Here is a 26,021-nt window from a genome sequence, read left to right on the forward strand (position 1 = left end):
AAGAAAAAAGAAAGAAAAACAATCAGACTGCATTTTTGGTGAAGCTAGGAACTATATTCCAAAATGTTTGTATATGCAGGAGCTATGCGGGAGGAAGGAGGAAGGGGTGAAAGCAGAGGAGATAGAAATTAACAGTGGCAAATTTAGACTCTGTTAATTTAGACTCTGCTCCCTGGGAGCACTTAACATTTCCCAGTAGGAAACACATTCAGTGTACCAGCATCCCAGGGGTGACAAGCGAAGTCTATATATATGTGTGAATGGAGAACCATTAGGTTGTGGGCTTGAAGATGATTCACACTCGATGTTCAGTGATGTTCATATGAAAGAATGAAAGCTTATCTTATAAAAGAGAGAAATCCCTCAAAACAACTCCTCCAGCTAATAAGAAGACACTCATTTCAAGAATCCATGACTGTGTAACCATGAACAACCTGTACCATGAACAACTAAGTTTTGCTTAATTTAGAAAACAATCTACACTGTTCTTTTTGCAGATTCACACTATATGTTCTCTAGATGACTTGTTTTCACATGTAACCAAGATGTGAAAAAGACCCTAACACAAAATAAAATACTTTAACTCAAAAAAAAAAAAAAAAAAAGAAAGAAATTAACAGTGGCAGTTCTCACAAAGGGCCAACAAAAATATTATTCCTGGATGTGAGTAACACCCCAACATGCAACGTTCTCTCCTTTGTCTGGAACAGCACGTGCAAAAACAAGAGTGAGTTGGATGGTGGCAGGGGGCCCTCCTGTCCCTGACTTAGTACACAGAAATAGAGGCGGTAGGCCACGTATTGAATTATGCAGATAAGCCATGCTTGCAGGAGGGAGTTTGACATTGTAGTGGATTAGAAGGAAGCCTTCCAGTTGTGATCATTAATAACGAGCCTGAAATGCTATCCTGGGCCCGTTGTAATGCAACTCATTAAATGATAAATAATAAAAAAGGGATTAGCATAGACTGCATACAGAGATATTCTAAGAAAGAATAACAAAAGGGCAAAATCTATTAACAGAGGAATAATACTCTTTATAGAAATGTTTCTCGGTAGTCAGAAGTCTAAGTTTCAAAAACACTAAATAAATTTTTCCCCTTTTTATGTGTCTGCTTGATCAGTATTAAACTGCTATGGCTAAAGTTTTACAGAACTATATAATCTGAACGTTGGTCTCTTTGTACACATCTTTTCTATACTGCAGATCTTCATTCACTTTCATATGTGTATCATTTTTATTGTCATGTTACTTTTGTTCAATAAAAACTTTGTGATAAAAAGTGGAGAAAAATTTTTCTGAGGAACAGATGAACATTATGAATAAATAGGTATCATAACATTTAAAAATGTTTAAACTTATTGAAGCACTCATCTATGAAGAAATACTTAAAGGTTGAAATACCAAAATTCAGGTAAGAGTCGATGAGGCAGCAAAAGGAGATAAAGTATGAATAGCACACAGGAATGAAGTGTGGGGGAATCATCACAGAATTGCAGATGAAATGAGAAATGGCGCAAGATCAAATATACATTGTGAAAAACCCAGTGCAGGACACAGAGGATAGAAATGTGAACAAAAATGAAATGAAGTGGCAATAAAGAGTTCATTGGGATTAAAGAGAAATTATATGACAGAAAGTGGAGATCCAACAAAAGCATAACTGGTCTCTAAAGAAGGAAACCAAAATAATGAATTAAAACAAATTTTTAAAATATAATTACAGAATTTAAAATATAATTTAGCTATGTTTTCATTTTTAAAAAATATTAAACTTGATCTAGATATTGAAAGAGTCACCTTATGCCAGGAAGAACTGACCCGCAATCGCCAATGCCCAGAAAGATCCTCATAAAGTTACTAAACTTCACAGAAAAAGAAAGGATACCCTGGGCCTCCAGGCAAAATGATCAAGTCTTTTATGAGGGGGAAAATTGAGCTGGCCTTAGACTTTCTTTTTCTTCTTTCAACTTTTTAGATTCGGGGGTACATGTGCAGGTTTGTTACATGGGAAAATTGCATGTCCCTGGGGTTTTGTGTACAAACTATTTCATCATCCAGATAGCAGTGAGCATAGTACTCAATGATTAATTTTTCAGTCTTCACCCTCCTCCCACCCTCCACCCTCAAGTAAGTCCCAGTGTCTCTTGTTTTCCCCTTTGTGTCCGTGTGTACTCAGTGTTTAGCATCCACTTATAATTGACAACACTGATATTTGGCTTTCTGTTTCTGTGTTAATTTGCTTAGAATAATGGCCTGCAGCTGCATCCATGTTGCTGCAAAGGACATGATTTCATTCTTTTTTAAGGCTGTGTAATATTCCATGGTGTATATATACCATATTTTCTTTATCCAATTCACCATTAATGGGCAGAGTTGATTCCATGTCTTTGCTATTGCAAAAAGTGCTGTGGTTAAAATACATGTGCATGTGTCTTTATGGTAGAATAATTAATATTCCTTTGAGTATATACCCAGTAATGGGATTACTGGGTTGAATGGTAGTTCTAAGTTCTTTGAGATAGCTCTGGACAGCTTTCCACAGGAGCTGAACGAATTTACATTCCCATTACATTATAATAATGCTTATTATAGCAGTATACAAGCATTCCCTTTTCTCTACAACCTCACCAAACTCTGTTATTTTTTTGACTTTTTAGTGCTAGCCATTCTGAATGGCGTGAGATAGTATCTCATTTTGGCTTTGATTTGCATTTCTCTAATGATTAGTGATAGTGAACATTTTTTCCCATGATTATTGGCCACATGTATATACTTCTTTTAAGAAGTATCTGTGAAGCTGGGTGTGGTGACTCACACCTGTAATCCCAGCACTTTAGGAGGCCGAGGCTGGCAGATTGCTTGAGGTCAGGAGTTCAAGACCAGCTTGGCCAACATGGCAAAACAGTGTCTCTCCTAAAAATGCAAAAATTAGCCAGGCATGGTGGTGGACACCTGTAATCCCAGCTCCTCAGGAGGCTGAGGCAAGAGAATTGCTTGAACCCGGGAGGCAGAGGTTGCAGTCAGCTGAGATCGAGCCATTCCATTCCAGCCTGGGTGACAGAGTGAGACTCTATCTCAAAAAAAAAAAAAAAAAAAGTGTTTATGTCTTTTGCCCATTTTTAAATGAGATTATTTTTACTTGTTAATTTGCTTAAGTTCCTTATATATTCTGGATATTAGACCTTTGTTGGATGTATAATTTGCAAATATTTTCTCCTATTCTTTAGGTTGTCCATTTACTCTGTTGATAGTTTATTTTGTTGTACAGAAGCTCCTTAGGTTAATTAGGTCTCACTTGTCTAATTTGGTTTTGTTGCAATTGCTTTTGGAGTCTTTGTTGTGAAATCTGTGCCAGGTGCTATGTCCAAAATGATATGTCCTAGGTTTTCTCTTGGGATTTTCATAGTTTAGGTTTTATATTTAAGCCTTTAATCCATCTTGAATTGATTCTTGTATGTAGTGAAAGGAAAGGGTCCAGTTTCAATCTTCTGCATATGGCTAACCAGTTATCCCAGCTCCATTTACTGAATAGGGAGTCCTTGCCCTATTTCTTGCTAGTGTTGACTTTGTGAAAGATCTGATTCTTGTAGGTATGTGGCTTTGTTTCTGGGTTCTCTAACCTGTTCCATTGGTTTATGTGTCTTTTTTTGTACTAGTATGATGCTGGTTTTGTTATTTTAGCCTTGTGGTATAGTTTGAAGTCAGGTAGTGTGATGCCTCCAGCTTTGTTCTTTTTGCTTAGGATGCTTTGGCTCTTCAGGCTTTTTTTGGGTTGCATATGAATTTTAGAATAGGTTTTCCTTTTCTTTTTTTCTGAGATGTGATTTCACACTGATGCCCAGGCTGCCATGATCATGGTTCACTGCAGCCTCGACCTCCCAGGCTCAAGTGATCCTCCCATCTCGGCCTCCCAAGTAGCTGGGACCACAGGTACATGCCACCATGCCTGTCTACTATTTTGTATTACTTATTGAGATGAGGTCTCCCTGTGTTGCCCAGGATAGTCTCAAACTCCTGGGCTCAAGTGATCTTCCTGCCTCTGTCTCCAAAAATGCTGGGAATATAGGCATAAGCCACCATACCTGGCCAGTTTTTTCTAATTCTATGAAAAATTACACTGGTAATTTGATACAAATAGCATTGAATCTGCACGTTGCTTTGAGTAGTATAGCCATTTTAACAATGTTAATTATTCCTGTCCATGAGCATGTAATGTTTTTCCATTTGTTTATGTTGTCTCTGATTTCTTTCAATAGTGTTCTGTAATTCTCGCTACAGAGATCTTTCACCACCCTTGTTAGCTAGGTATTCCTAAATATTTTATTGTTTTTGTAGCTATTGTGACTGAGGTTGCATTCTTGATTTGTCTCTCAGCTTGGACATTATTGGTGTATAGAAATACTACTGATTTTTGTACATTTATTTTGTATTCTGAAATTTTACTGAAGGTGCTTATCAGTTCTAGGAGACTTTGGGCAGAGACCATGGGACTTTCTATGTATAGAGTCATATTGTCTGTGAACAAAGATAGTTTGACTTCCTGTCTTCCTATCGGGATGCCTTGTATTTCCTTATTTTGCCTGATTGCTCTGTCTAGGGATTCTAGTACTATGTTGAATACAAGTAGTGAGAGTGGGCATCCTTGTCTTGTTCCAGTTCTCAAGGGGAATGCTTCCAGCTTTTGCCTGTTCAGTATGATGGTGGCTGTAGGTTTGTCATAGATGGCTCTTATTTTTTTAAGGTATGTTCCTTCAGTGCCTAGTTTGTTGAAGGTTTTTAACATAAAGGGACGCTGAATTTTATTGAAAGCTTTTTCTGTGTCTACGAAGATGACCATGTGTTTTTTGTTTTTAGTTCTGTTTTGTGATGAATCACATTTATTTATTTTTGTATGATGAACCAACCTTGCATGCCAGGAAAAAAGCCTACTTGATCATGGTGGATAAGTTTTTTGATGTGCTGCTGGATTCAATTTGCTAGTATTTTGTTGATAATTTTTGCTTCTGTGTTCATTAAGGATATTGGCCTGAAGTTCTCTTTTTTTCATTGTGTCTCTGCCAGGTTTGGTTATGAATGATGCTGACCTCATAAAATGAGTTAAGGAAGCATCATTCCTCTCCAATTTTTTGGAATATTTTCAGTAGGATTGGTACCACCTCTTATTTATATGTCTAGTAAAATTTAGCTGTGAATCTCTCTGGTACAGGGCATTTTCTTGTTGGTATATTTTTTTTATTACTGATTCGATTTCAGAACTTGCTATTGGTCTGTTCAGGTATTCAGTTTCTTCCTGGTTCAATCTTGGGAGGTTGTATGTTACAAGGAATTTATTGATTTCTTCTAGGTTTCTAGTTCTTGTGCATAGAGGTGTCCCTAATAGTCTCTGAGGTTTTTCGTATTTTGTTTTTTCCATGGAGTCAGTGGTAATGTCATCTTTGTCATTTCTGATTCTGTTTATTTGGATCTTCCCTATTTTTTCTTTATTAGTCTAGCTAGTGGTCTATCAATCTTACGTATTTTTTCAAAAAACCAACTCTTAGTTCCATTGATTATTTTTTATTATTCTACTTTAAGTTCTGGGATACATGTGCAGAACATGCAAGTTTGTTACATAGGTATACATGTGGCATGATGGTTTGCTGCACCCATCAACCCATCATCTACATTAGGTATTTCTCCTAATGCTATCCCTCGCCTAGCTCCTCACCCCCTAACAGGCCCTGGTGTGTGATGTTCTCTTCCCTGTGTCCGTGTTTTCTCATTGTTCAACTCCCACTTACGAGTGAGAACATGCAGTGTTTGGTTTTCTGTTCCTGTATTAGTTTGCTGAGAATGATGGTTTCCAGATTCATCCATGTCCCCACAAAGGTCATGAACTCATCCTTTTTTATGGTTGCATAGTATTCCATGGTGTATATGTGCCACATTTTTTTTATCCAGTCTATCATTGATGGGCATTGTGGTTGTTTCCAAGTCTTTGCTATTGTGGATAGTGCTTCAATAAACATATGTGTGCATGTGTCTTCATAGTAAAATGATTTATAATCCTTTGGGTACATACCCAGTAATGGGATTACTGGGTCAAATTGTATTTCTGGTTCTAGATCCTTGAGGAATCGCCACACTGTCTTCCACAATGAAAGAACTAATTTACACTCCCAACAGTGAAAAAGCATTCCTTTTTCTCCACATCCTCTCCAGCAAATGTTTTCTGACTTTTTAATGATTGCCATTCTAACTAGCATGAGTTGGTGTCTTATTGTAGTTTCGATTTAAATTTCTCTAATGACCAGGGATGATTAACTTTTTTTCATATGTTTGTCGGCTGCACAAATGTCTTCTTTTGAGAAGTGTCTGTTCATTTTCTTTGTCCACTTTTTGATGGAGTTGTTTTTTTCTTGTAAATTTGTTTAAGTTCTTTATAGATTCTGGATATTAGCCCTTTGTCAGATGGATAGATTGCAAAAATGTTCTTCCATTCTGTAGGTTGCCTGCTCATTCTGATGATAGTTTCTTTTGCTGTGCAGAAGTTCTTCAATCTAATTAGATCCCATTTGTCAGTTTTGGCTTTTATTGCCATTGCTTTTGTTGTTGTAGTCATGAAGACTTTGCCCATGCCTATGTCCTGAATGGTATTGCCTAGGTTTTCTTCTAGGGTTTTTATGGTTTTGGGTTTTATGTTTAAGTCTTTAATCCACCTTGAGTTAATTTTTGTATAAGATGTAAGGAAGGGGTCCAGTTTCACTTCTCTGCATATGGCTAGCCAGTTTTCCAAACACTATTAAATAGGGAATCCTTTCCCTATCGCTTGTTTTTGTCATGTTTATCAAAGATCAGGTGGTTGTAGATGTGTGGCATTATTTCTGAGGCCTCTGCTCCGTTCCATTGATCTATATATCTGTTTTGGTACCCATACCATGCTGTTTTTGTTACTGTAGCCTTGTAGTATAGTTTGAAGACAGGAAGTGTGATGCCTCCAGGTTTGTTCTTTTTGCTTAGGATTGTCTTGGCTATGTAGGCCCTTTTTTGGTTCCATATGAAATTTAAGATAGGTTTTTTTCTGATTCTGTGAAGAAAGTCAATGGTAGCTTGATGGGAATAGCATTGAATCTATAAATTACTTTTGGCAGTATGGCCATTTTCACAATATTGATTCTGCCTATCCATGAGCATGGAATGTTTTTCTATTTGTTTGTGTCCTCTCTTATTTCCTTGAGCAGTGGTTTATAGTTCTCCTTGAACAGGTCCTTCACATCCCTTGTAAGTTTTATTCCTAGGTATTTTATTCTCTTTGTAGCAATTGTGAATGGGAGTTCACTCATGATTTGGCTTTCTGTTTGTCTATTATTGATGTATAGAAATACTTGTGATTTTGCACATTAATTTTGTATCCTGAGACTTTGCTGAAGTTGCTTATCAGCTAAAGGAGATTTGGGGCTGAAACGGTGGGGTTTTCTGAATATACAATCATGTCATCTGCAAGCAGAAATAGTTTTACTTCCTCTCTTTGAATACCCCTTATTTCTTTCTCTTGCCTGATTTCCCTGGCCAGAACTTCCAATACTGTGTTGAATAGGAGTGGTGAGAGAGGGCATCCTTGTCTTGTGCCAGTTTTCAAAGGGAATACTTCCAGCTTTTGCCCATTCAGTATGATATTGGCTGTGGGTTTGTCATAAATATGTTTTATTATTTTGAGATACATTCCATCAATACCTAGTTTATTGAGAGTTTTCAGCATGAAGGGTGTTGAATTTTATTGAAGGCCTTTTTTGCATCTATTGAGATAATCATGTGGTTTTTGTCGTTGGTTGTCCAATGACTCCATGTTTAGCCCTCATTTCAGGAGGGCAGCCTGGCCATCAGATTGCTCCAGCCAATTGGCAAAATACTTCTGTCATGGGGACATGCAAGATCGGATAGTCAGAATGGTTCTGCTACATTGATTTGTTTCTATAAGCACAGGTCCCACATACCCGAGGAGTGGCACTGCTCCTTCACAGCACTTATATAGTCTGAAAGTATGCTGTTCATGAGTTTATTTGCTTACTTCCGAGTACTTCCCTGCTACCAGTAGAATGTAAGCTCTGTGAAGAGGTTGATCTTAGCTACTTTGTTTGTCACTGGATGTTCAATGACAAATCAGTTCCCAGCAGAGAAAGTATTCAATGAATATCTGTTGAGGAGATAAATGAATTACTGCATGAAAGAATGTATTTAATTACAGACTTCTCCTCTTGACTGTAAGCTCTCAAGACAAAGTATTCTGCTTTATACATCTTGGTCCTCATGCTGGCATACTGCCTCCCATATGAGGAGGCATAAAATCATTATCTTTGAATGCATAAATAATTAAATGAACAGATGAATGAGTGAATGAATGAACATATACTATCTACACTAGGCATTCTTAATTTTATCCTCACATTAGAATCACTGGGGAACTTTTAAAAACTGCAATGCCCAGGACCAATTAAACTAGAATCTGTGGGGGTGTGCCCCAGGCATGAGTATATTTTAAAGCTCTTTAGGCAATTCCAAGTGCACAGCCATAGTTGAGAATAGGGTGACCAGCCACCAGGTTTATTCAGGATTGACACATCTCCCAGAGTGCAGGAATTTAAATGCTAACACTATGACTACACTGTGCAAGCCTGGATGGCTGGTCACCCTAGCTGAGAACCACTGATCTGAACTGTCACCCACGGCCATTCTTGAGTGACGTATTTTCAATGTTTGAAAGTCAAGATTCATTGGTTTCATGCTTTCATTTGACACTTACCTAATTACATTAAGGCCTGTAGCTCACCTTGACCTCAATAACTGCTTCCTGCTATGTGTCCCTGTTCAGGCTTGAGCTGCTATTATTGACTTGAGTGATATACTAATTTGTAACATACAAATGGCAAAGGGAATGATTAAACCTTTCCAGCAAGTTGGGACCAACCAGTAGACCAGCCAAAGAAGCAAAGGAACATGTAAAGTGCTACCTTTCCAAAAGCAATCGCAATGAGCCTTCACTTCTTTTCCTCCCCAAATTGATGACAGTATATTTTGACACATTTCTACTTATCACTTGTGTATGCCAGTTACCCTGGTATGAGTGTGCAGTTCCTGTTGTTACCTGAGGAGATAAATAATTTTTAATGGAAAATTCCAGGTGAAAGCTGAAATGATATTCATCATTGTAAACACTAATAAATTTACTTCAAGTATGTGGTCAGTAATAAGGGCATTAACGTGTGGACACCAGAATCAGAAATGCTCTTCAACCTATGAAGGGAACGGAGCACCACAGCTCTCAAGGGTCTTGTTACTCAAAGCATGGCCCCAGATCAGCAGCAGCGGCCTCATCTGGGAGCTTGTTAGACACACGGAACCTTAGGCCCCACCCAAGAGCTACTGAATCAGGTCTGCAGCTGGGACCCAAGAACCTGTGTCTTAAAAAGTTCTCCGAGTTGTACTTACGCATGCTAAAATTTGAGAAGTATTCACTTAGCAAATATTTTTTGCCTAATGTATAATGTCAGTATCTCGGAGCCCAGAGGGAAGAGGCGAGGGTAAGCAGGAAAGGAGGCACACAGCGCAGTAGTTCCCAGCCTCTGCTGCATATTGGAAGCACCTGGAGAGCTTTAAAAATATCCACGCCTGGATCCCATCCCAAGCAACATGATTTAATCGGTATGGGATGCACCCTGAGAAAGCTTCCCAGGTGATTCTAATGTGCAGCAAAGTTTGGGAATCACTGATCTGAGTTAACCACCAGGAACCCTGCCCCTGTCCTCATTGTTTCTGGCCTTGACTGCTGGCGAACCCAGAGGAGTGAACAGCATACACATTTGCTATCTTTCTTTCCCAAACATCAGAAGCAGCAATGATGAAGAAGAATTCTCCGGATCTGACTCTCACCTCTGGTTTGATGAATACTTGTTCCACTTACCCTGTTAGTAGCTGTTTTATCTTTGACTATTCCACCTCCCTGGATCTCAGTAGTCTCATGTGTTTCAGTGAGACAGGAGACAATAAGACCCAGTCCCCAGATTAACTGGGATGTTACGTATGACATGCGGAAGTGCCTAATACTTTGCCCAGCACATGTTTGATGTTTAAAAACTCTGAGCCAAGGAAGATTGTCTCTTTATCCTCCTCCCTGATCATGAAATATCCAGCAGCATGAAGCTGGGCAAATATTTAGGGGTGTCTCTTCTTCAGTGCACTAAGGGTGTTGGTGAATTGTGAAAAACCTGTTTACACATGAATTCACTTATACAATCTCATTTCAGTCTCACACCCCAGCCACGCAAACTGGATAATATTTATTGCCTCCATTTCACAGATGATCCACAGTGGCTGAGAGGAGTCCATACAGCCACAGGGACTCTCACTTGGACCTCCTGCCTGGAGCCTAATGTTCCTTTAGTTACTGCACTGCCTCCATTTCCAGCTTCCCCTCCAGCTGCTTGGCAGGCTGCCTCTATGGGCAGGATGCATTCACCTAGGGGAGATCTGGGCTGATAGAACTTCCTGTGATGATAGAAATGTTCTATATCTGTGCTTTCCAGTTCAATAGTTACTAGCCACATGGAACTATTAAGTTATTAAAATGTGGCTAGCCTGACTGAGGAATTATAACTTTAATTTTCTTTAATTTTAATTAATTTAAACTTAGCCACCTGTGAACCGCACCGCTCTAGAGATAGAATCTGGAGAAAAATGAGAACCTGAGAAATAGTTCCAATGGCTTCTACCCACAAATCAAAGTAAACCTAAGCCACTGGTTTGCCTCTCTGTTAAAAGACCTTCCTAACTCTTTTTCAGGAAAATGGCAAGTTGGTACACTAGTTGATGAGAGCACCCTTCCCATGCAAAATACTATTCAAGGGATGCCTTGAAACTGGTGATTGGCCAGCAGAAGCAAAATGTGTGGTAGAGCAGAGCTTCTCGAAATTGAGAGTGCACACAAGTCATCTGGGATCTTGTGAAAACACAGATTCTGGTTTAGTAGGTCTGGGACAGGGCCTGAGGCTTGCATTTCTAACAAGTGCCAGGGTGGCGCTGCTGCAGCTGCTCTGTGAACCACACTTTGCCTAGCCAGACCGTAGAGCAGTGCTGTCCACCAGGCCAGTTTTGCTCCCTTCACACACGGGGGCATTTGGCAATGTCTGAATACATTTTTGAGCATCACGTCTGGGAGGATGGGGATGGGAAGTGCTATTGACATCTACTGGGTTCAGTCAAAGTGTGCTATTAATAATCTACAATGAACTTGTATGCATGCATCAAAATATCACATGCACACCATAAACATGTACAAGTATTATATATCAAAAAAGCATGGAGCTTCAAAGACCTTCTTTTTAAAAAGCTAACACGGTGAAACCCCGTCTCTACTAAAAAATACAAAAAACTAGCCAGGCGAGGTGGCGGGCGCCTGTAGTCCCAGCTACTCGGGAGGCTGAGGCAGGAGAATGGCATAAACCCGGGAGGCGGAGCTTGCAGTGAGCTGAGATCCGGCCACTGCACCCCAGCCTGGGCGACAGTGCGAGACTCCGTCTCAAAAAAAAAAAAAAAAAAAAAGTTAAAAAAAATTTGTAATAATAATCTACAATATACAGGAGAGCCCTGTGACAAAGAGTTACCCAAAATGTCAATAACACCAAGTTTGAGAAACCTGCTGGATAGCCAAGTCGGTTCTTCAGGAATAGGGGCATTAATGGCAGAGGGATGGAGCAGGTGCTCTTGGTGTAATAACTGATCGTTGTTTTCTCTCTTCCACTCTTTTCTCCCACTTGTCCTCACACAGGAGCCAATGCCTCGGCCCCAGACCAACTGAGCTTAGCTTTAGCCTGGAACAGAGTTGACATCGCTCGCAGCCAGATCTTTATTTACGGGCAACAGTGGCCGGTAGAGTATATGTCGTCACCCGTGAAAAGCCCACTTTGGTTGGGCAAGGGTATTTGTTTAAGGAGCCTCTGAGATGGGCTCAGAAAACGATTGCCTTTTCTTTAAGATGGAACGTGTTCCTTGGCAGCCAAGTCCCTGTCCTGGGCTCCTTTTCTTATATTTAGGAAAGCACCGCCATCTAGTGGAAATTTCAACTGAACACAACTCCAAATATTTCCATCTCTGTGAGTTGTCTTTAATAGCAATTTTCAGCTGCAAATGATGCCATTTATTTGAATACATCTGAAAAAATATAAGACAAAGCTGTATTAAAATTAAGGAAGGGGTAGAATTATTAATTTGCTTCTGATTGTCTTTGATAGAGGCAAAGGGAAGAGGTTGCTGCCCAAGTGGTGGCAGTCCCCGCTGGTTTATGGCTGGGTCACACCTCAGGATGCAGAATTAGCAGGCCTCCCTGTGCAGGCACCATCTGGTCCTGGTAGCTGAGCACAGGTCCTCCCTATTTGCAAAGAACAACATGAGGAAACCAATGCTTTATATAACTGTTCTTGGTTTGCTTCCCTCAATTGACTCTACCAAAAATAAAAATTTGAGAGATTGGCCATCAGGTGGTATATGTATGCGTCCACAGGAGGCATCCCAGCAGCCTGAAACTTGATGTCTGTGCCTGGAATCACAGCACTCACTGGCAGGCCTTATCTTACTACTTCCTTTCCCCTAGAGAGTCTCTGCCTGGGCTTGAGCCCTGTCTTCACTCAGTGCTGGTGGATTGCTAACATGGAAAGATTTGTTAGAGTCTAGACCCTGTGACATTTTTGTGAAATGAATTGAATAAAAATCTAAGCCACTGGCAAATCCAGAAAGTAGGCTGGTTGTTCTGCTTTGTTCTGTTTTGTTTTGTTTTGTTTTTCAGTTCAGTGACATCTTTGTGGTCTTGCCTCTACACAGAGACCCAGCATTGATTTAGGGCCTTTGGTCTGTTGACTTGGGACCCTCCTCTCAAATCGGCCTGTGGTCTCCCTCAGAGCCTAAGGATAACAAAAATGAAGACAGCAAAGTACCCCCTTTGACACTTCACTGGTGTTGAGAAGTTTGATCAGATAATTGCAAGGGGAAAAACCTTGTGAACACTTGCACCTTCTTGAGATCCAGAACAAGAGATTCAGGGAAGAAATAGTTTTTTGGAACTAGAAATGCTTGACTTTTATTTGCAAAGACAGGCCCCCAAACATGGGAGGGGTTGTGGCTGTCCCAAAAGTGAATCTGTGAACAGTCTTGCTAGCATGTTCTTAGATGTGATGAAGGTTTACCAGATGTCAAAGGCGTCCCTTTCTAAGCTGTTCAAGTGAGCACTAAAGAACTGCAGTCCTAGATAGACCCTGGGGCAGACTAACTCAGTGACTTGGTTTGCAGGTGGGATCTCTGGAGCAAGCCATGTTGGATGCCTTAGTTCTGGACAGAGTGGATTTTGTGAAATTACTCATAGAGAATGGAGTAAGCATGCACCGTTTTCTCACCATCTCCAGACTAGAGGAATTGTACAATACGGTAGGGCCAAACTAAGGCACTTTTTATTTTCTTTTTTGTTCGTTTGTTTTACCTCCTCCTGCCCCCCATATGCCTGTGATTCTCTTCCCTTCTCCTCTCCAAATGCATGGTTCATTGATCATAAATGCTCCCTTAGACCTACATAGATGACAAACACCAAGTCACCAAGATTCCGCTTGTTTTAATTGCTCAGTTGTCAGCATCTAAGGCAAAAAGTTGTGTGATAACCTGAGTGTGTCATTCTCATATTCTTACACAAAACCACAAGGCTCTGGAAATGAGAACACAGTTTGTTCTGTAAGGCCAGAGGGTGTTAGAGGCAATTAGCAAAGGAGGATTGATTTAACTCTAAGCATCAAAAAAGGCCAATTAAGTATCCTACACCATTTTGTTATCCTCAGAGCTATGAAGTTCATTCTTCATAGTTCAGCTATAAAATGGAATAAAAGGTAAAATATCTCTTTGGAGTTACTCAAAAATTTTGGGTTTGTTTGTTTGTTTGTTTTTTAAGCTTAGTAATTATTTGGTAATTTACTCACTAGGGATACCAAGGAGTAATCATAGGTAAAACTACTGTTGATGAAGTTATTGAGAGCGTTCACACTAGTTAAGTGCATTGGCTCTGAGCTCGTACTAAAATCCAGTGAAGTTTAAAGAGCAGAAATTTTTCCCCCATTTAACAAATGAGGAAACTGAGGCTGTCTTCGTCCATTTGTACTACAGTAACGAGATACCTGAGACTCAGTAATTTATAAACAACAGAAATTTATTTCTCTGGGTTCTGGAGGCCGGAGAGTCTAAAATCAAGGCTCTGGAAAGTTCGGTGTCTCGCAAAAGCTGCTTTTCGCTTCCAAAATGGCACCTTGTTTTTGCGTTCTCCAGAAGGGACAAACGCTGTGTCCTCACAAGGCTGAAGAGACAGAAGGCAAAAGGCCTGAATGTTGTGTGAAGCTTCTCTTGTAATGGCCTTAATCCCCCTTACAGAGGAGGAACCCTCAGGACCTGATCACCTCCCAAAGACCCCACTTCTTTTCTATTATTATTATTATACTTTAAGTTCTAGGATACATGTACAGAATGTGCAGGTTCGTTACACAGGTATACATGTTAAATGCCCCACTTCTTAACACTAGTACATTGGAAATTAAGTTTCAGCATGAATTTTGGAGAGGACACAAACATTCAAACCATAGCAGAGGCCAAGGTGAATTCAAGGTCACAAAACTCTTAAGAAAGAAGCCAGTAAGTACCGAACCCAAGCTTCTGTCTCTGAGATTATTCTACCCTTCATTTTCACAACGTCTCTGTCCCATCACGCAGAGGGCAAGCAGGATGGAGCTTATTTCCTGTCCCCAGCCAGTGGTAGTTGTTAGATGGTACCACCGTGGCACCATCTGCAAAAAATAGAAACGGGTTAGCAGAATGGCTCCTGGTTTCTGTTTTCTCCACAGACTTTTCTTGGTTCAGCATACTGAGACTTTCAGGAAGAATGATGGGTTTTCAACTTGAAAAAATGAGTAAATAAAGACAAGCGTTGAATGGCCTATCAATTAGAGAATCAAGGGAGTAGAGTAATTTATTCCCAAAACTGGGGTGGGGGGCGGGGGGTAGGAAAATTCTAGACGGAGAAAGGCCAGTAAGTTTGATCACTTCAATCCGCTGGTGGTGGCTTCCCAGAATACTTTGTTGAGGATTATGGAACAGTAAATAGCCTCAGTAATAATAATAGCTAACACTGATTGGCATTATGCACCATTTTTAATAGCTTTATAAACATTATATCATTTAATCCTCACAACAACCCCATCAGATAAAGGATACTATCATTCCCATTTTAAAGATGATAAAACTGAGTCACAGTTAAGTAGCTTGCCCACGTTCAGAGCCGGTAAGCAGCAGAGGTGTAGAGGCAGGCACTCTGACTCCAGAGTCTGTAGGTTCAATCACTGCACAATCCAGCATCCCCTCAGTGGAAAAAGAGCTCTGATGGGCATGTCCACCTGAATGGGCAGGTCATTGCAGCCGTTCATAGACCTGTCTAAATACTTGAATGGTTGCAACAGTGCTTAAGAATTTGCCATTGGCTGGGCGCAGTGGCCTCCCAGCACGTTGGGAGGCTGAGGCGGACGGATCACTGGAGGTCAGGAGTTTGAGACCAGCTTGGCCAACATGATGAAACTCCATCTCTACTAAAAATACAAAATTTAGCTGGGCGTGGTGGTGCATGCCTGTAATCCCAGCTACTCCAGAGGCTGAGACAGGAGAATTGCTCGAACCCTGGAGGTAGAAGTTGCAGTGAGCTGAGATCACACCACTGCACTCCAGCCTGGGTGACAGAGCAAGACTAACTAAAAAAAAAAAAAAAGAAGGAAAAAAGCCATCACTATTTTAGATTCTCTGATAATCTAACCAGATTTAGCAAATAAAATGCAGGAATGCCCACTTAAATGTGAATTTCAGATTAACAACAGACAATTTTGTTATATCCCAAAGATTGCATGGGACATACTTAGGTTAAAATTGTACGTTGTTTATCTGAAATTCAAATTTAATTAGGCATCTTGGATTTTATCTCACGTTCCTATTCCTAAAAGACAATAGAATGGCAACTTATTTCACTTTATATTTACCTCAAACAAACATCCATCTTTTTTTTACAAAACTCTTTTTTCCCCAAACAGTCTGTGGCTTTTTCTTTAAATCAAGTTGCAGCAAACTGTCATCCAAATCCAGCCTGCTGCCTATCTCTGTATGCGCTGTAAGCTAAGATTTTTTTTTTTTTTTTACATTTTTAATGGTTGAAACAATCAAAAGAAAAATGCTATATTCTATGACACATTAAAATAATATGAAATTTGACTTTCTATGCCAATAATTAAAATTTCATTGAATCATGACCAGGCTCATTTGTTACATATGAGCTATGGCTACTTGCACATTTACTACAGCAGGGTTGAACAGTTTCAGTAAAGACTGTGTGACCCACAAAATCTAAAGTATTTACTCTCAGGCCTTTTACAGAAAAAGTTGGCCAACCCTCTTCTTAGACAATTTCTCATTCATGATGAGTAATAAACAAGTTGCGATGGCAAAGTGCCCAAGTGTATTTCCAATGCGGTCAATGGGGCCTATTGTTCTCCCGCCCTCATCCCGGCCCCCAGCTGCAAAACTGGCTTCTTCCATCACATTTTGGCCCAGCTGTCAACAGAGTTGACAACCTCCCTTACAAAGTTTGAACCTAGAACCTCAAATACATTTGCTTGAGGGAATACAGTTCAAAAATCTGCCAACGTGTTTGTTTAGAAGAAACAGGTATGGCCGGTGCGGTGGTTTATGCCTATAATCCCAGCACTTTGGGAGGCTGAGGTGGGAGGATTGCTTGAGGCCAAGAATTCAAGACAAGCCTGGGCAACATAGTGAGATCCCATCTCTAAAAATATTTTTTTAATAAAAACATTAGCCAGGCATGGTGTTGTATACCTGTAGTCCCAGCTACTCAGGGTGCTAAAGGGAGCCCAAGAGTTCGAGGCTGCAGTGAGCTGTGATTACGCCATTGCACTCCAGCCTGGGTAACAGAAGAACCTGCATCAAAACAAAACAAAACAAAAGTCACTGACAAAGCTTTTCATCTGCAAATGGGGACAATGTAAAAGAAAGAAAGAAAAGGCAGATACACTGAGCAACTAAAACAAGGTCCATCTTAGTGACCTGCCCTCCACCAGCCAGAGCCCTTCCTTCCAGATCCTTCTTGCCTTGCCAACCAGAGCCCCTGACTAGCAAAACTGTTTGATTCTTCTTTATTGTTTTCAGAGACATGGGCCCTCAAATACATTGTACCACTTGGTCAGGGATGTCAAAAAGGTAAGAACCCTCTCGACTGCAGGTCGGAGGCCCTGTCTTGACTGCTTCCTGTGATTAGAGAGTGCCTCTGTTTTGCATGAGCTGCCAGAGTATTCCTGTCCCTATCAGGTGCCCCTCATTTCGGAACAGTGTGTGTGTGTGTGTCTTTTAACTCTGAAGCTTCTGTTCATGATGCAGCTGTGGTGTTATCACCAATCGCCGTGCTTTTAGATGCTTTCGTTGGACATAATGCTTTTGGGTAGTGGAACTCTCAGCTTTTCCCTTGCCAAGTGGATTTATGCCATTACCTGTATTTTTCCATATGCCCCTCACTGTTTGGGGAGCTGGTTTCCACGCTGCCTGACTGACCACAAGAGTAAATTTTCATTCACCAGCTCCTGATACAATGTCACATCTACCATTACATAGAGCATAGTCAGTAAGCATAGCTCCAAATTTTCTAAAAACAGGGACTAAAACATAAATATGCATTCCATTCTTCTAACATTCTATTTTTTCCAGAATACTTTTTCACACTTGTCATCTCATTGGATGGGAAAAAAGTGTTGATAGGTATGGATCAGGTAGCATTATTTTCATTTTACAGATGAGGAAGCCGAACTACAAGGAGATGAGAGCTATATTGGTGGTTAGTGAAGAGCTAGGTTTAAAGCTCAGTTTCTTTTATTAATAATGATAAAATAATAATAGTCATGAGCTAGTGATGACTAGGTATACAGCATTGCTGCATACTTTGAGTGCATCTTAACTCATTTAATCTTCACAACAATTCTATGAAATAGAATTATTATTTTATTATTACGGGCTAGGCACAGTTACTCATGCCTGTAATCCCAGCACTTTGGGGGGCCAAGGTAGGTGGATCACCTGAGGTCAGGAGTTCAAGGTCAGCCTGGTCTGGTCAACATGGTGAAACCCTGTCTCTACTAAAAATACAAAAATTAGCCAAGTGTGGTGGTATGCACCTGTAATCTCAGCTACTTGGGAGACTGAGGCAGGAGAATCACTTGAACCTGGGAGATAGAGGCTGCAGTGAGCCAAGATCACACACTGCACTCCAGCCTGAGCAACAGAGTGAGATTCCATCTAAAAAAAAAATTATTATTTTATTATTATAATGTAGTTTTATTCCCATTTAAAGACAAGAAGAATGAGGCATAGGGAGATTCTGTTTAATCTTAGCCAAGTGCTTGTTCTTTTGCCCCATATTATCTCCTTCAGAGGTAGCTTGAGTTCTGAACCCTTAAACCCATCCCAGAAAGTGATGTTTTAATTCCAAAAAATAAAACAGAATATGGCACTGCCCCCACCCCATACAGATGTGCCCATACACACATGCACACATATGCCTGCTATCACCACTTGGTAACAATTGTTCACGAAAGTCCACAGGACATATTCAGAGAAAGCTACAAAGTGAAGTCAAAAATACAGTATGATTTCTTCATCTCACAGGAAGTGATTGGCTAGAATTGCCCTTAGGCATCGTGTAACTACTTTTTTATTTTTCCTTTGAAAGGCCAAGCAAACGCCCTGGGCTGCTTATAATGTACCTATTCACCTGCTGGACCTTTGCTAAGAATGAGTAAAGGATATAAAAATAACACACAAAAAAATCAAAATCTCCATCCTTTGGCCCTTGCAAACTTTCCTCCCATCTCATGAAGGACTTTTCATCTGCTTGAGTGGGTGAAGCCTGTAGTTCTTTCAAAACAAGGGGAGAAGACACTATGCAATCTGTACTCCCAACTCAACAACCACTTTCCTGAGATTGTATCTTTCACTGGTCTGCCCATTCCATGCCATCGTAGTAGATCTGCCTTCAACAAACCCATTTCTCTTTTCTTTGAACCTTCCAATTTTGTCTAATTCATCCTGGCTTAAAATTGCCTGAAAACTAAACTCAGAAGATTAGAAGTAGACACATTTGATGTGTCTTCTTCAGTGAGATAGTTGTTGCTCATGTTCAATCAAATGTTTTGAGTTTTTCTAAAGTAATGACTTGGGGTATTCTCTCCTTCCTTAAGTTAATCTCTGTCCCTGAAGGAATTGTGAGGTTTTCTAAAGAGACGGCTATGCCTTTATCCCTCAATCCCAGTCATCACCAACCCAAACCTTTAAAAAGAGTCGCTCATCCAATTCAATGACCCAGCCTCCCAGCAATAATGTCTTGTCTGATTTTCAAAGGGATTGTTTGCAGTTAGATTTCACTGAGTATAAATGATTAAAATCCCTCTCATTACTTTCTTTTCCCCATAGGACTCTGCTTTGCAATATTGTTTTCTCTTTTCTGAAGTCCCTTGAGCTGCCTTTTACATTTGCTCACGTCACTTGTATCATTAGAAGGCATGTAAAGTATCTCTAAGATAGGGTTTTTTGTAGCTTCTCAGCTAAAGATGTACCTCAAAAATAATATATACTAACAAGAAAGAACAGAATGGTAAGAATTTGGGAGGAAGAAGGATTAAAAGCAACTATTTTTTTTTTCCTTTTAAGTATGATCCAAATATTAGAGCAAGAAAATCATTATATAAGCATGCATTTACCATTTACTTACAAATTTAGTAACTGGAAAAAATGATAACAAATGACCAAGAATAGTACTGAACTGGCCTAGAAATAATTTATCCTTTTACCTGGAAAAAGAGACTGCCAATAAGACAGGGAGAAACAGAAAGCCAATGTTTAATTTCTTCCCTTGGGAAAAAGTAGAAGCAGGAAATGCAGAATTCATTATTTCCAGGATGACGGTAAGTATCCAACAATGGGAGAGCAAGGAAGATGAACAATGGTAGTCACAGGAGTCTCAGTGCCTACATTTTATGTTATATGGATTAAGGGAGCTGAAAATGAAGATTTTTGTTTGTTTGGTGTTTGGGGAAGAAGTGAATAAGGGAGAAATTAACATTGGTGTACAACTTTCCCAGGTGACTTTCAGCAATTTTCAGATGGTTTCAGGTGACTTTCAGGTGGTTTCAAGTGACTGCCAGCAATTTAGGCCAATGAGATCATCAAAGGCTGCGAAACTAGAGTTAAAATGCTAAGAAAATCTTGGGAACTTAAAGCAATTTTCAAAATTAAGGAACATAATAATAATTAACGTGTGCTTTCTTCTTTACAATTATGGGGGCAAATATATGTGTGCATATATGTTTAATCTGTAAAAAAATTAATGAATAAGTTATTAACTCTGGTACAAAATGCTATTCATGAGTTAGGAACACAGTCCTAGACCTTAAGCATAGTGTTTGATAATACACCTGTAAAATTGTGTGTAAATAACTCTTAAGAACCAAAGGAATGCATTGAGGAATTATCAGAACATCATAAGTCAATCAGCATGACATCTCTAGTTCACCTCTTCTTTGAGACCAACAGAGCTGAATGTGGGGAATTGCTCCCAAGCTTGTTTTGAAATCTCAAATTATTTATATCAAGGGAACAATCTAGGAGCAATGAGGTAAAAAGAGTGGCTCTTCAGCATTAATCAGAAATTTAAATTGTTTTAAACCAACCCAGTTCCCTGAACTATTTTCATGCATAAATCCATTGAATGTACCAATGCTCTCATATTAAACCAGAGTGGCCCAAGTCTGTCTGCTTTTCTGTGGAATATAACCTGCCATTTTAGTAGCTGTCTGCTCAATTTGTGCCTCTGTATGTTTTAAAGTAGTTTTTTCCTTTCTTAAATGTGCTAAATCTTCAAATTACCTATACTATCCTTCCCCACCAAAGGAGGATGCTATTTGAGTATTATGTAGAAGTAGTGGTGAAATTATGATAATTTAAAGTTCATTTACATGGGAATTAAGACCCAGAGCTTTTCAGAATGCAAAAGAAAAAAAAGCATTTCAGACACACTTTGGGTAAGGAAAGGACATTTGCATAATCCCATCTGCTAAATGCATGGAAATTTGCAAAAGCATTATTATATTTCAGAGGATTGGTTGCCCAATATATCGCCATGTTATGGGACTGCACACTGGGGTGATGTCCTCTTTTCCCCTGAGCTTTCACCAGCTGAAGTCCCTACCGGGTGATTACTCACACCAGCTGCAGTCCACTTTTCTTTATTGTACAAGCTGTCCCAGGGGAGTCTTTTCTTCACACTCCCTTGGTAAACCTGACAACCAGCAATCATTTCATACCTTATGTATATCAGAAGGAACCAATCTTGTTTTGAAGGCTTGTTATGAGTTTCAAAGGAAAAAAGTTTTCCTAAACAGTTGAGATCTGATAGTGATATCATGAGCTGACATCTGAAAAACCCCAATCATTTTGAAGAGCAGATCTAATTAGTGAATTTAAACTATCATTTTAATGAAAAGGTTTCCTTATGCACGGCACGAAGTAAACCTTAGCTTCAGGTTAGTAGTTCATAGCATGAAAAAAGAAGACAACATTTTCAAGTTGTCAAATTGTACCTACCCATAGAACTCAAGCCTGTCTAGCAAATTATTTGAATCACATGACCTCCCATTGTTAAGGCATGAAATGGGAAATAATAGTTCAGGCTTTACCAGTTACCAAAGTCATTACCGAAGGGGGTGGGGGAAGTGCTAGAACAGAAACAGCAGGCAGAATGACTGTTCCTCCAGTATCCCTTTTGACTTCTAATTTGAAAAGGACCCAAGCAAAGGAAGACTCCTCCAGAAGGTGTTTGGGCTTTACCTGTTGGCATGTGAGGTGCTGCTCACCTTCTCTGCTTTTTCCAGAGGAGCTGGATGCACTGAGCACCACCCCATCCCCATCTATCCTTTTACCACCCCTTGTCTCCAAGCCTCTGGTTCCACTAATCAAACTCTAGGGGATCATTGGAAGCTACATCAACCTTGGAAGCTCTGAACAGGGTCTTTGACCAGTGGGCCGAAAGGAGTAAGAGCAGCCTGCCAGGCAGTGGTCATATAGTTGGATTTTTAGAAATAGACAGGATCTTAGAAGTTACTGTGTCCAAGCCACCTATTTTCACAACATAAACTGAGGTACAGAGAGAGGAAGTGATCTGGCCAGGGTCACATGGGGTCAGGGCCACGGCCCAACCCAAGGCTGTTTCTTCTTTGGGGTCATGTTGCTGGCTGCTCTCTGAATGAGTATCCATAAAGTCCCCTCTGCCTGGCAATACCCATCCTAGGAGAAGCAATGCAAATGCATAATCTGTGACATCCACAGGTCCCAGTGATCAAGGCCATTGGCCCAGCATTGTATCATGCACTTAGTCTGCCATCCCCCTCAGAGTCCACATAAGACACCTACCCCAAGAGGCCTAAATTGTACTCAATTTTATTCATGTTATAAAATCGATTTCTTCTTTCCCAAGAAGGTTTCCACTCTTCCTAGTAAGAAAGAAAAAGTTATTCCCTAACTTCTTTGCTCCCTAAAATCTCTGTGAAGAAACATGTGGTCCAGCCTTGCGGGCTGAATTCAAACACATTACTTGTTAAATTTTCACTCCTCCAAATATCACTTCCAGGAGAGCATCCGACTCACTCCTCAGCCCCCAATCCTTCATCCACTCTGGGTCTGTTTATATGGCCTCATGGTATGTATAAAACAGAAGATGGTAAGGTGTGGTGGCTCATGCCTGTAATCCCAACACTTTGGGAGGCTGAGATGGGTGGATCACCTGAGGTCAGGAGTTCGAGACTAGCCTGACCAACATGGTGAAACCCCATCTCTCCTAAAAATACAAAAAAATTCGCCAGGCATGATGGCACATGCCTCCAGCTACTCTGGAGGCTGAGGCAGGAGAATCGCTTGAACCTGGAAGGCAGAGGTTGCAGTAAGTCGAGATGGTGCCATTGCACTCCAGCCTGGGTGACAAGAGCAAAACTCCGTCTCAAAAGAAAAAAAAAAAAAGACGGAAGAGGCAGGAAAATGCTGGGAAGGGAGGAATTCTCACTGGCTTCGGTTAGGTGAATATTGCCCCCTTGTGGTCAAACAGAATGCAGGAACCTCAGTGGTCACGGAATCATTTATCTTCCTTCAGGGCTGATCAAACATAAATCATTCTGAAAGAATCAAGCTTTATATGAGACGATCCCAGCACCTTCTTGCTGATATATACCCCTAAAAGTCCTTTACAGATATAGCCATTTTCTAAAAATGTCCTATTTGCCCCTTAAATGTTTATTGATTTTGAATTTTACTATAATCACTTTGCTGACAACTCCCAAAGACACCTCGAAAGCATAAATATTCCCTTTCAGTATTGGTCTTCAAGCAATATTGGTGTCTTGTTTTTAGAATTCTAACTGATGCTTACACCTATGTTTCTCAAAGCAAAATACATAGGTGTTAGGCTTGGTATTACCCACATTTTATTTTATTTTATTTTATTTTATTTTATTTTATTTTATTATTTTTTTAAGACAGAGTCTTGCTCTGTCGCCCAGACTGGAGTGCAGTGGTGCAATCTCGGCTCACTTCAACATCCACCTGCCAGGTTCAAGCAATTCTCCTGCTTCAGCCTCCAAGTAGCTGAGACTACAGGTGCACGCTGCCATGCCTGGCTAATTTTTTGTATTTTAGTAGAGATGGGATTTCACCGTGTTGCCCAGACTGGTCTCAAACTCCTGAGCTCAGGCAATCCACCCGCCTCAGCCTCCCAGAGTGCTAGGATTACAGGCGTGAGCCCACATTTTAAATTTTTTAAATTCCTACAAGATTAAAACTAGGCGCAAATTTATAGAGCTGCTCTGATTGCCTTTTTATAGCATCACAATAAGTCCTTTGAGGATTTTCCTGAAACCTGGTCTTTGAACATTGCAGACCATAAAGGCTGTGGAGTTCAAGCCCCTTTCACTGGAAAGAAATCTGAGAGCCTAAGGGAAAGTGTCTGCTGGCCAAAGGACAGAGAGAAGCCCAGGGCAGCTGACTGGAAGCTGGTGTGCTTCCTCCTCACCCTGCCAAGGAAAATGACACGATGGGTGGGCATCCTCGGGCAGTCATCCCCATAGGAGCCCCATCGCTATGAATGAGGCTCACCCAGGCTGGTTCAGTCTTTGAGACTCTTCTACTCTTTAAATAACAGCCTCGCCTAACAGTTCAGGAGAGCCAGAGGATACAGAAACTGTGGCCTTGTTAGTCTGCCCCAACATAGTACAGAAAAGTGGTTGCATTAGTACTATTTTTAAACTCAGTTTAATTTTATGGGAAGGCTAAAACATGAAAAGTTACTATCTTAAAACTTTCTCTGAGCTCCCTTTTTAAATATTTTTTTGCCATGCTTTGCATAAAGAAGGCAGACAATTGGTCTTTCTTAGCCTGAGGATAGCTTAGCTTGCTGATTCAGTTAGATGGATAAAGATAATCTTCAAACAAAGGAGATTCTGAAATTCTGAGGCGGGTAGAGGCCATTTTTGTGACGGGACTATTCAGCTCATCAAATGGATGCCAGATTAGGCTATGGAGGGCCAACGTCAAGGATGAAAGGGGTCTGTGTCTCAAAATGTTCCCCCTCATATATGATGCCCTTTACACAGCCCCATTTTGCCTGGCTGGCTCCAGTTAGATGCCCAAACCTGCCATGTACCTCAAGCCAAAGGAGAGGTAGAACCCAGTGGCCTGGGGTGGGAGCTAATTCGGGGGACAGCAAGGAATTCTAAAAAGCAGCAATGGGCCAGGCATGGTGGCTCACGCCTGTAATCCCAGCACTTTGGGAGGCCGAGGTGGGAGGATCACCTGAGGTCAGGAGTTCGAGACCATCCTGGCCAACATGGCAAAACCCTGTCTCTACTAAAAATACAAAAATTAGCTGGGCATCATGGCATACACCTGTAGTCCCAGCTACTCAGGAGGCTGAGGCAGGAGAATCACTTGAACCCAGGAGGCAGAGGTTGCAGTGAGCCCAGATCACGCCATTGCACTCCAGCCTGGGTAACAAGAGTGAAACTCTTTTTTTTTTAAAAAAAAAAAAAAAAAAAAAAAAAAAAAAAAGGCAGTAATGGAGTCTTACATGCTTGAGGCTGGTGCTTCAATTACTATCCCTTTGTTCTCACCCCATTGCGGATAGCTACTGAATTCCAGATACAGCATTACCTGTATTTCAAAGCAAATTTCTAGAATAGCCATAGTGAACTAGGGCTATTCCAACCAGGGATGACTAACAGATTGTGGCTAGTTGGTTTTGTTACTGAGAACATAATACTAAAAAACCCAAACCGAGACTTGATCCCAACCACATCAATTAATTTCACTGTTTTACTGGTTTATACTTTCAACAAAAACACTCTGAGTGCCCACCATATGCCAGGCATATTATAAGAGGTTCTGAGGATATAAAGATAAATCAAACAAGAAAAATATAGAGCTATAGGTTTAATGATAGGATGTAGAGGGATACCTCTAATCCTGAATCCCAAAACCTTCAAATGAATACAGTTGCCCATAGAAAAGCTGAGTAAGGACAACTGAAAACCTACCCTCAGGTTAGCAAAAAAATTTTAATTACTTTCTGACTGAAAGTAATTAGCTTTTGACACTATGAATTTACCAGTTCTGCTGCCTAATCTACCACTACCACCAGACCCTTACTGAGTAGACAAGCAGTTTGACAAACTTGGGTGTACATCAGAATCACCTGAGGAGCTAGGAAAGGACATAGAGGCCCCGATACATTGAAGTAAGAAGAAAGACAAAGTCCAGGTGTTTGCAATGTCACCAAGTTCCCCAGGGTATTCTTTTTTTTTTTTTTTTTTTTTTTTTTTTTG

General features: G+C 40.4%; 1 protein-coding gene across 27 annotated transcripts in view; it reads left to right on the forward strand.

Annotated features, from left to right (window-relative positions):
• TRPM3 (transient receptor potential cation channel subfamily M member 3) overlaps nt 1–26,021 on the forward strand; it is a 929,658-nt gene that overhangs the window by 810,115 nt on the left and 93,522 nt on the right. For all 27 annotated transcript variants that reach the window (XM_021927842.2, XM_021927844.2, XM_021927846.2 and 24 more), the window contains 3 exons: nt 11,804–11,904; nt 13,318–13,452; nt 17,263–17,313. In XM_021927842.2, the coding sequence (XP_021783534.1) occupies nt 11,804–11,904; nt 13,318–13,452; nt 17,263–17,313 (287 nt within the window). The remainder of the gene's footprint in view (nt 1–11,803; nt 11,905–13,317; nt 13,453–17,262; nt 17,314–26,021) is intronic.

This window comes from Papio anubis, chromosome 13 (genome assembly GCF_008728515.1).
Source record: "Papio anubis isolate 15944 chromosome 13, Panubis1.0, whole genome shotgun sequence".
NCBI classification, from domain to species: Eukaryota; Metazoa; Chordata; class Mammalia; order Primates; family Cercopithecidae; genus Papio; species Papio anubis.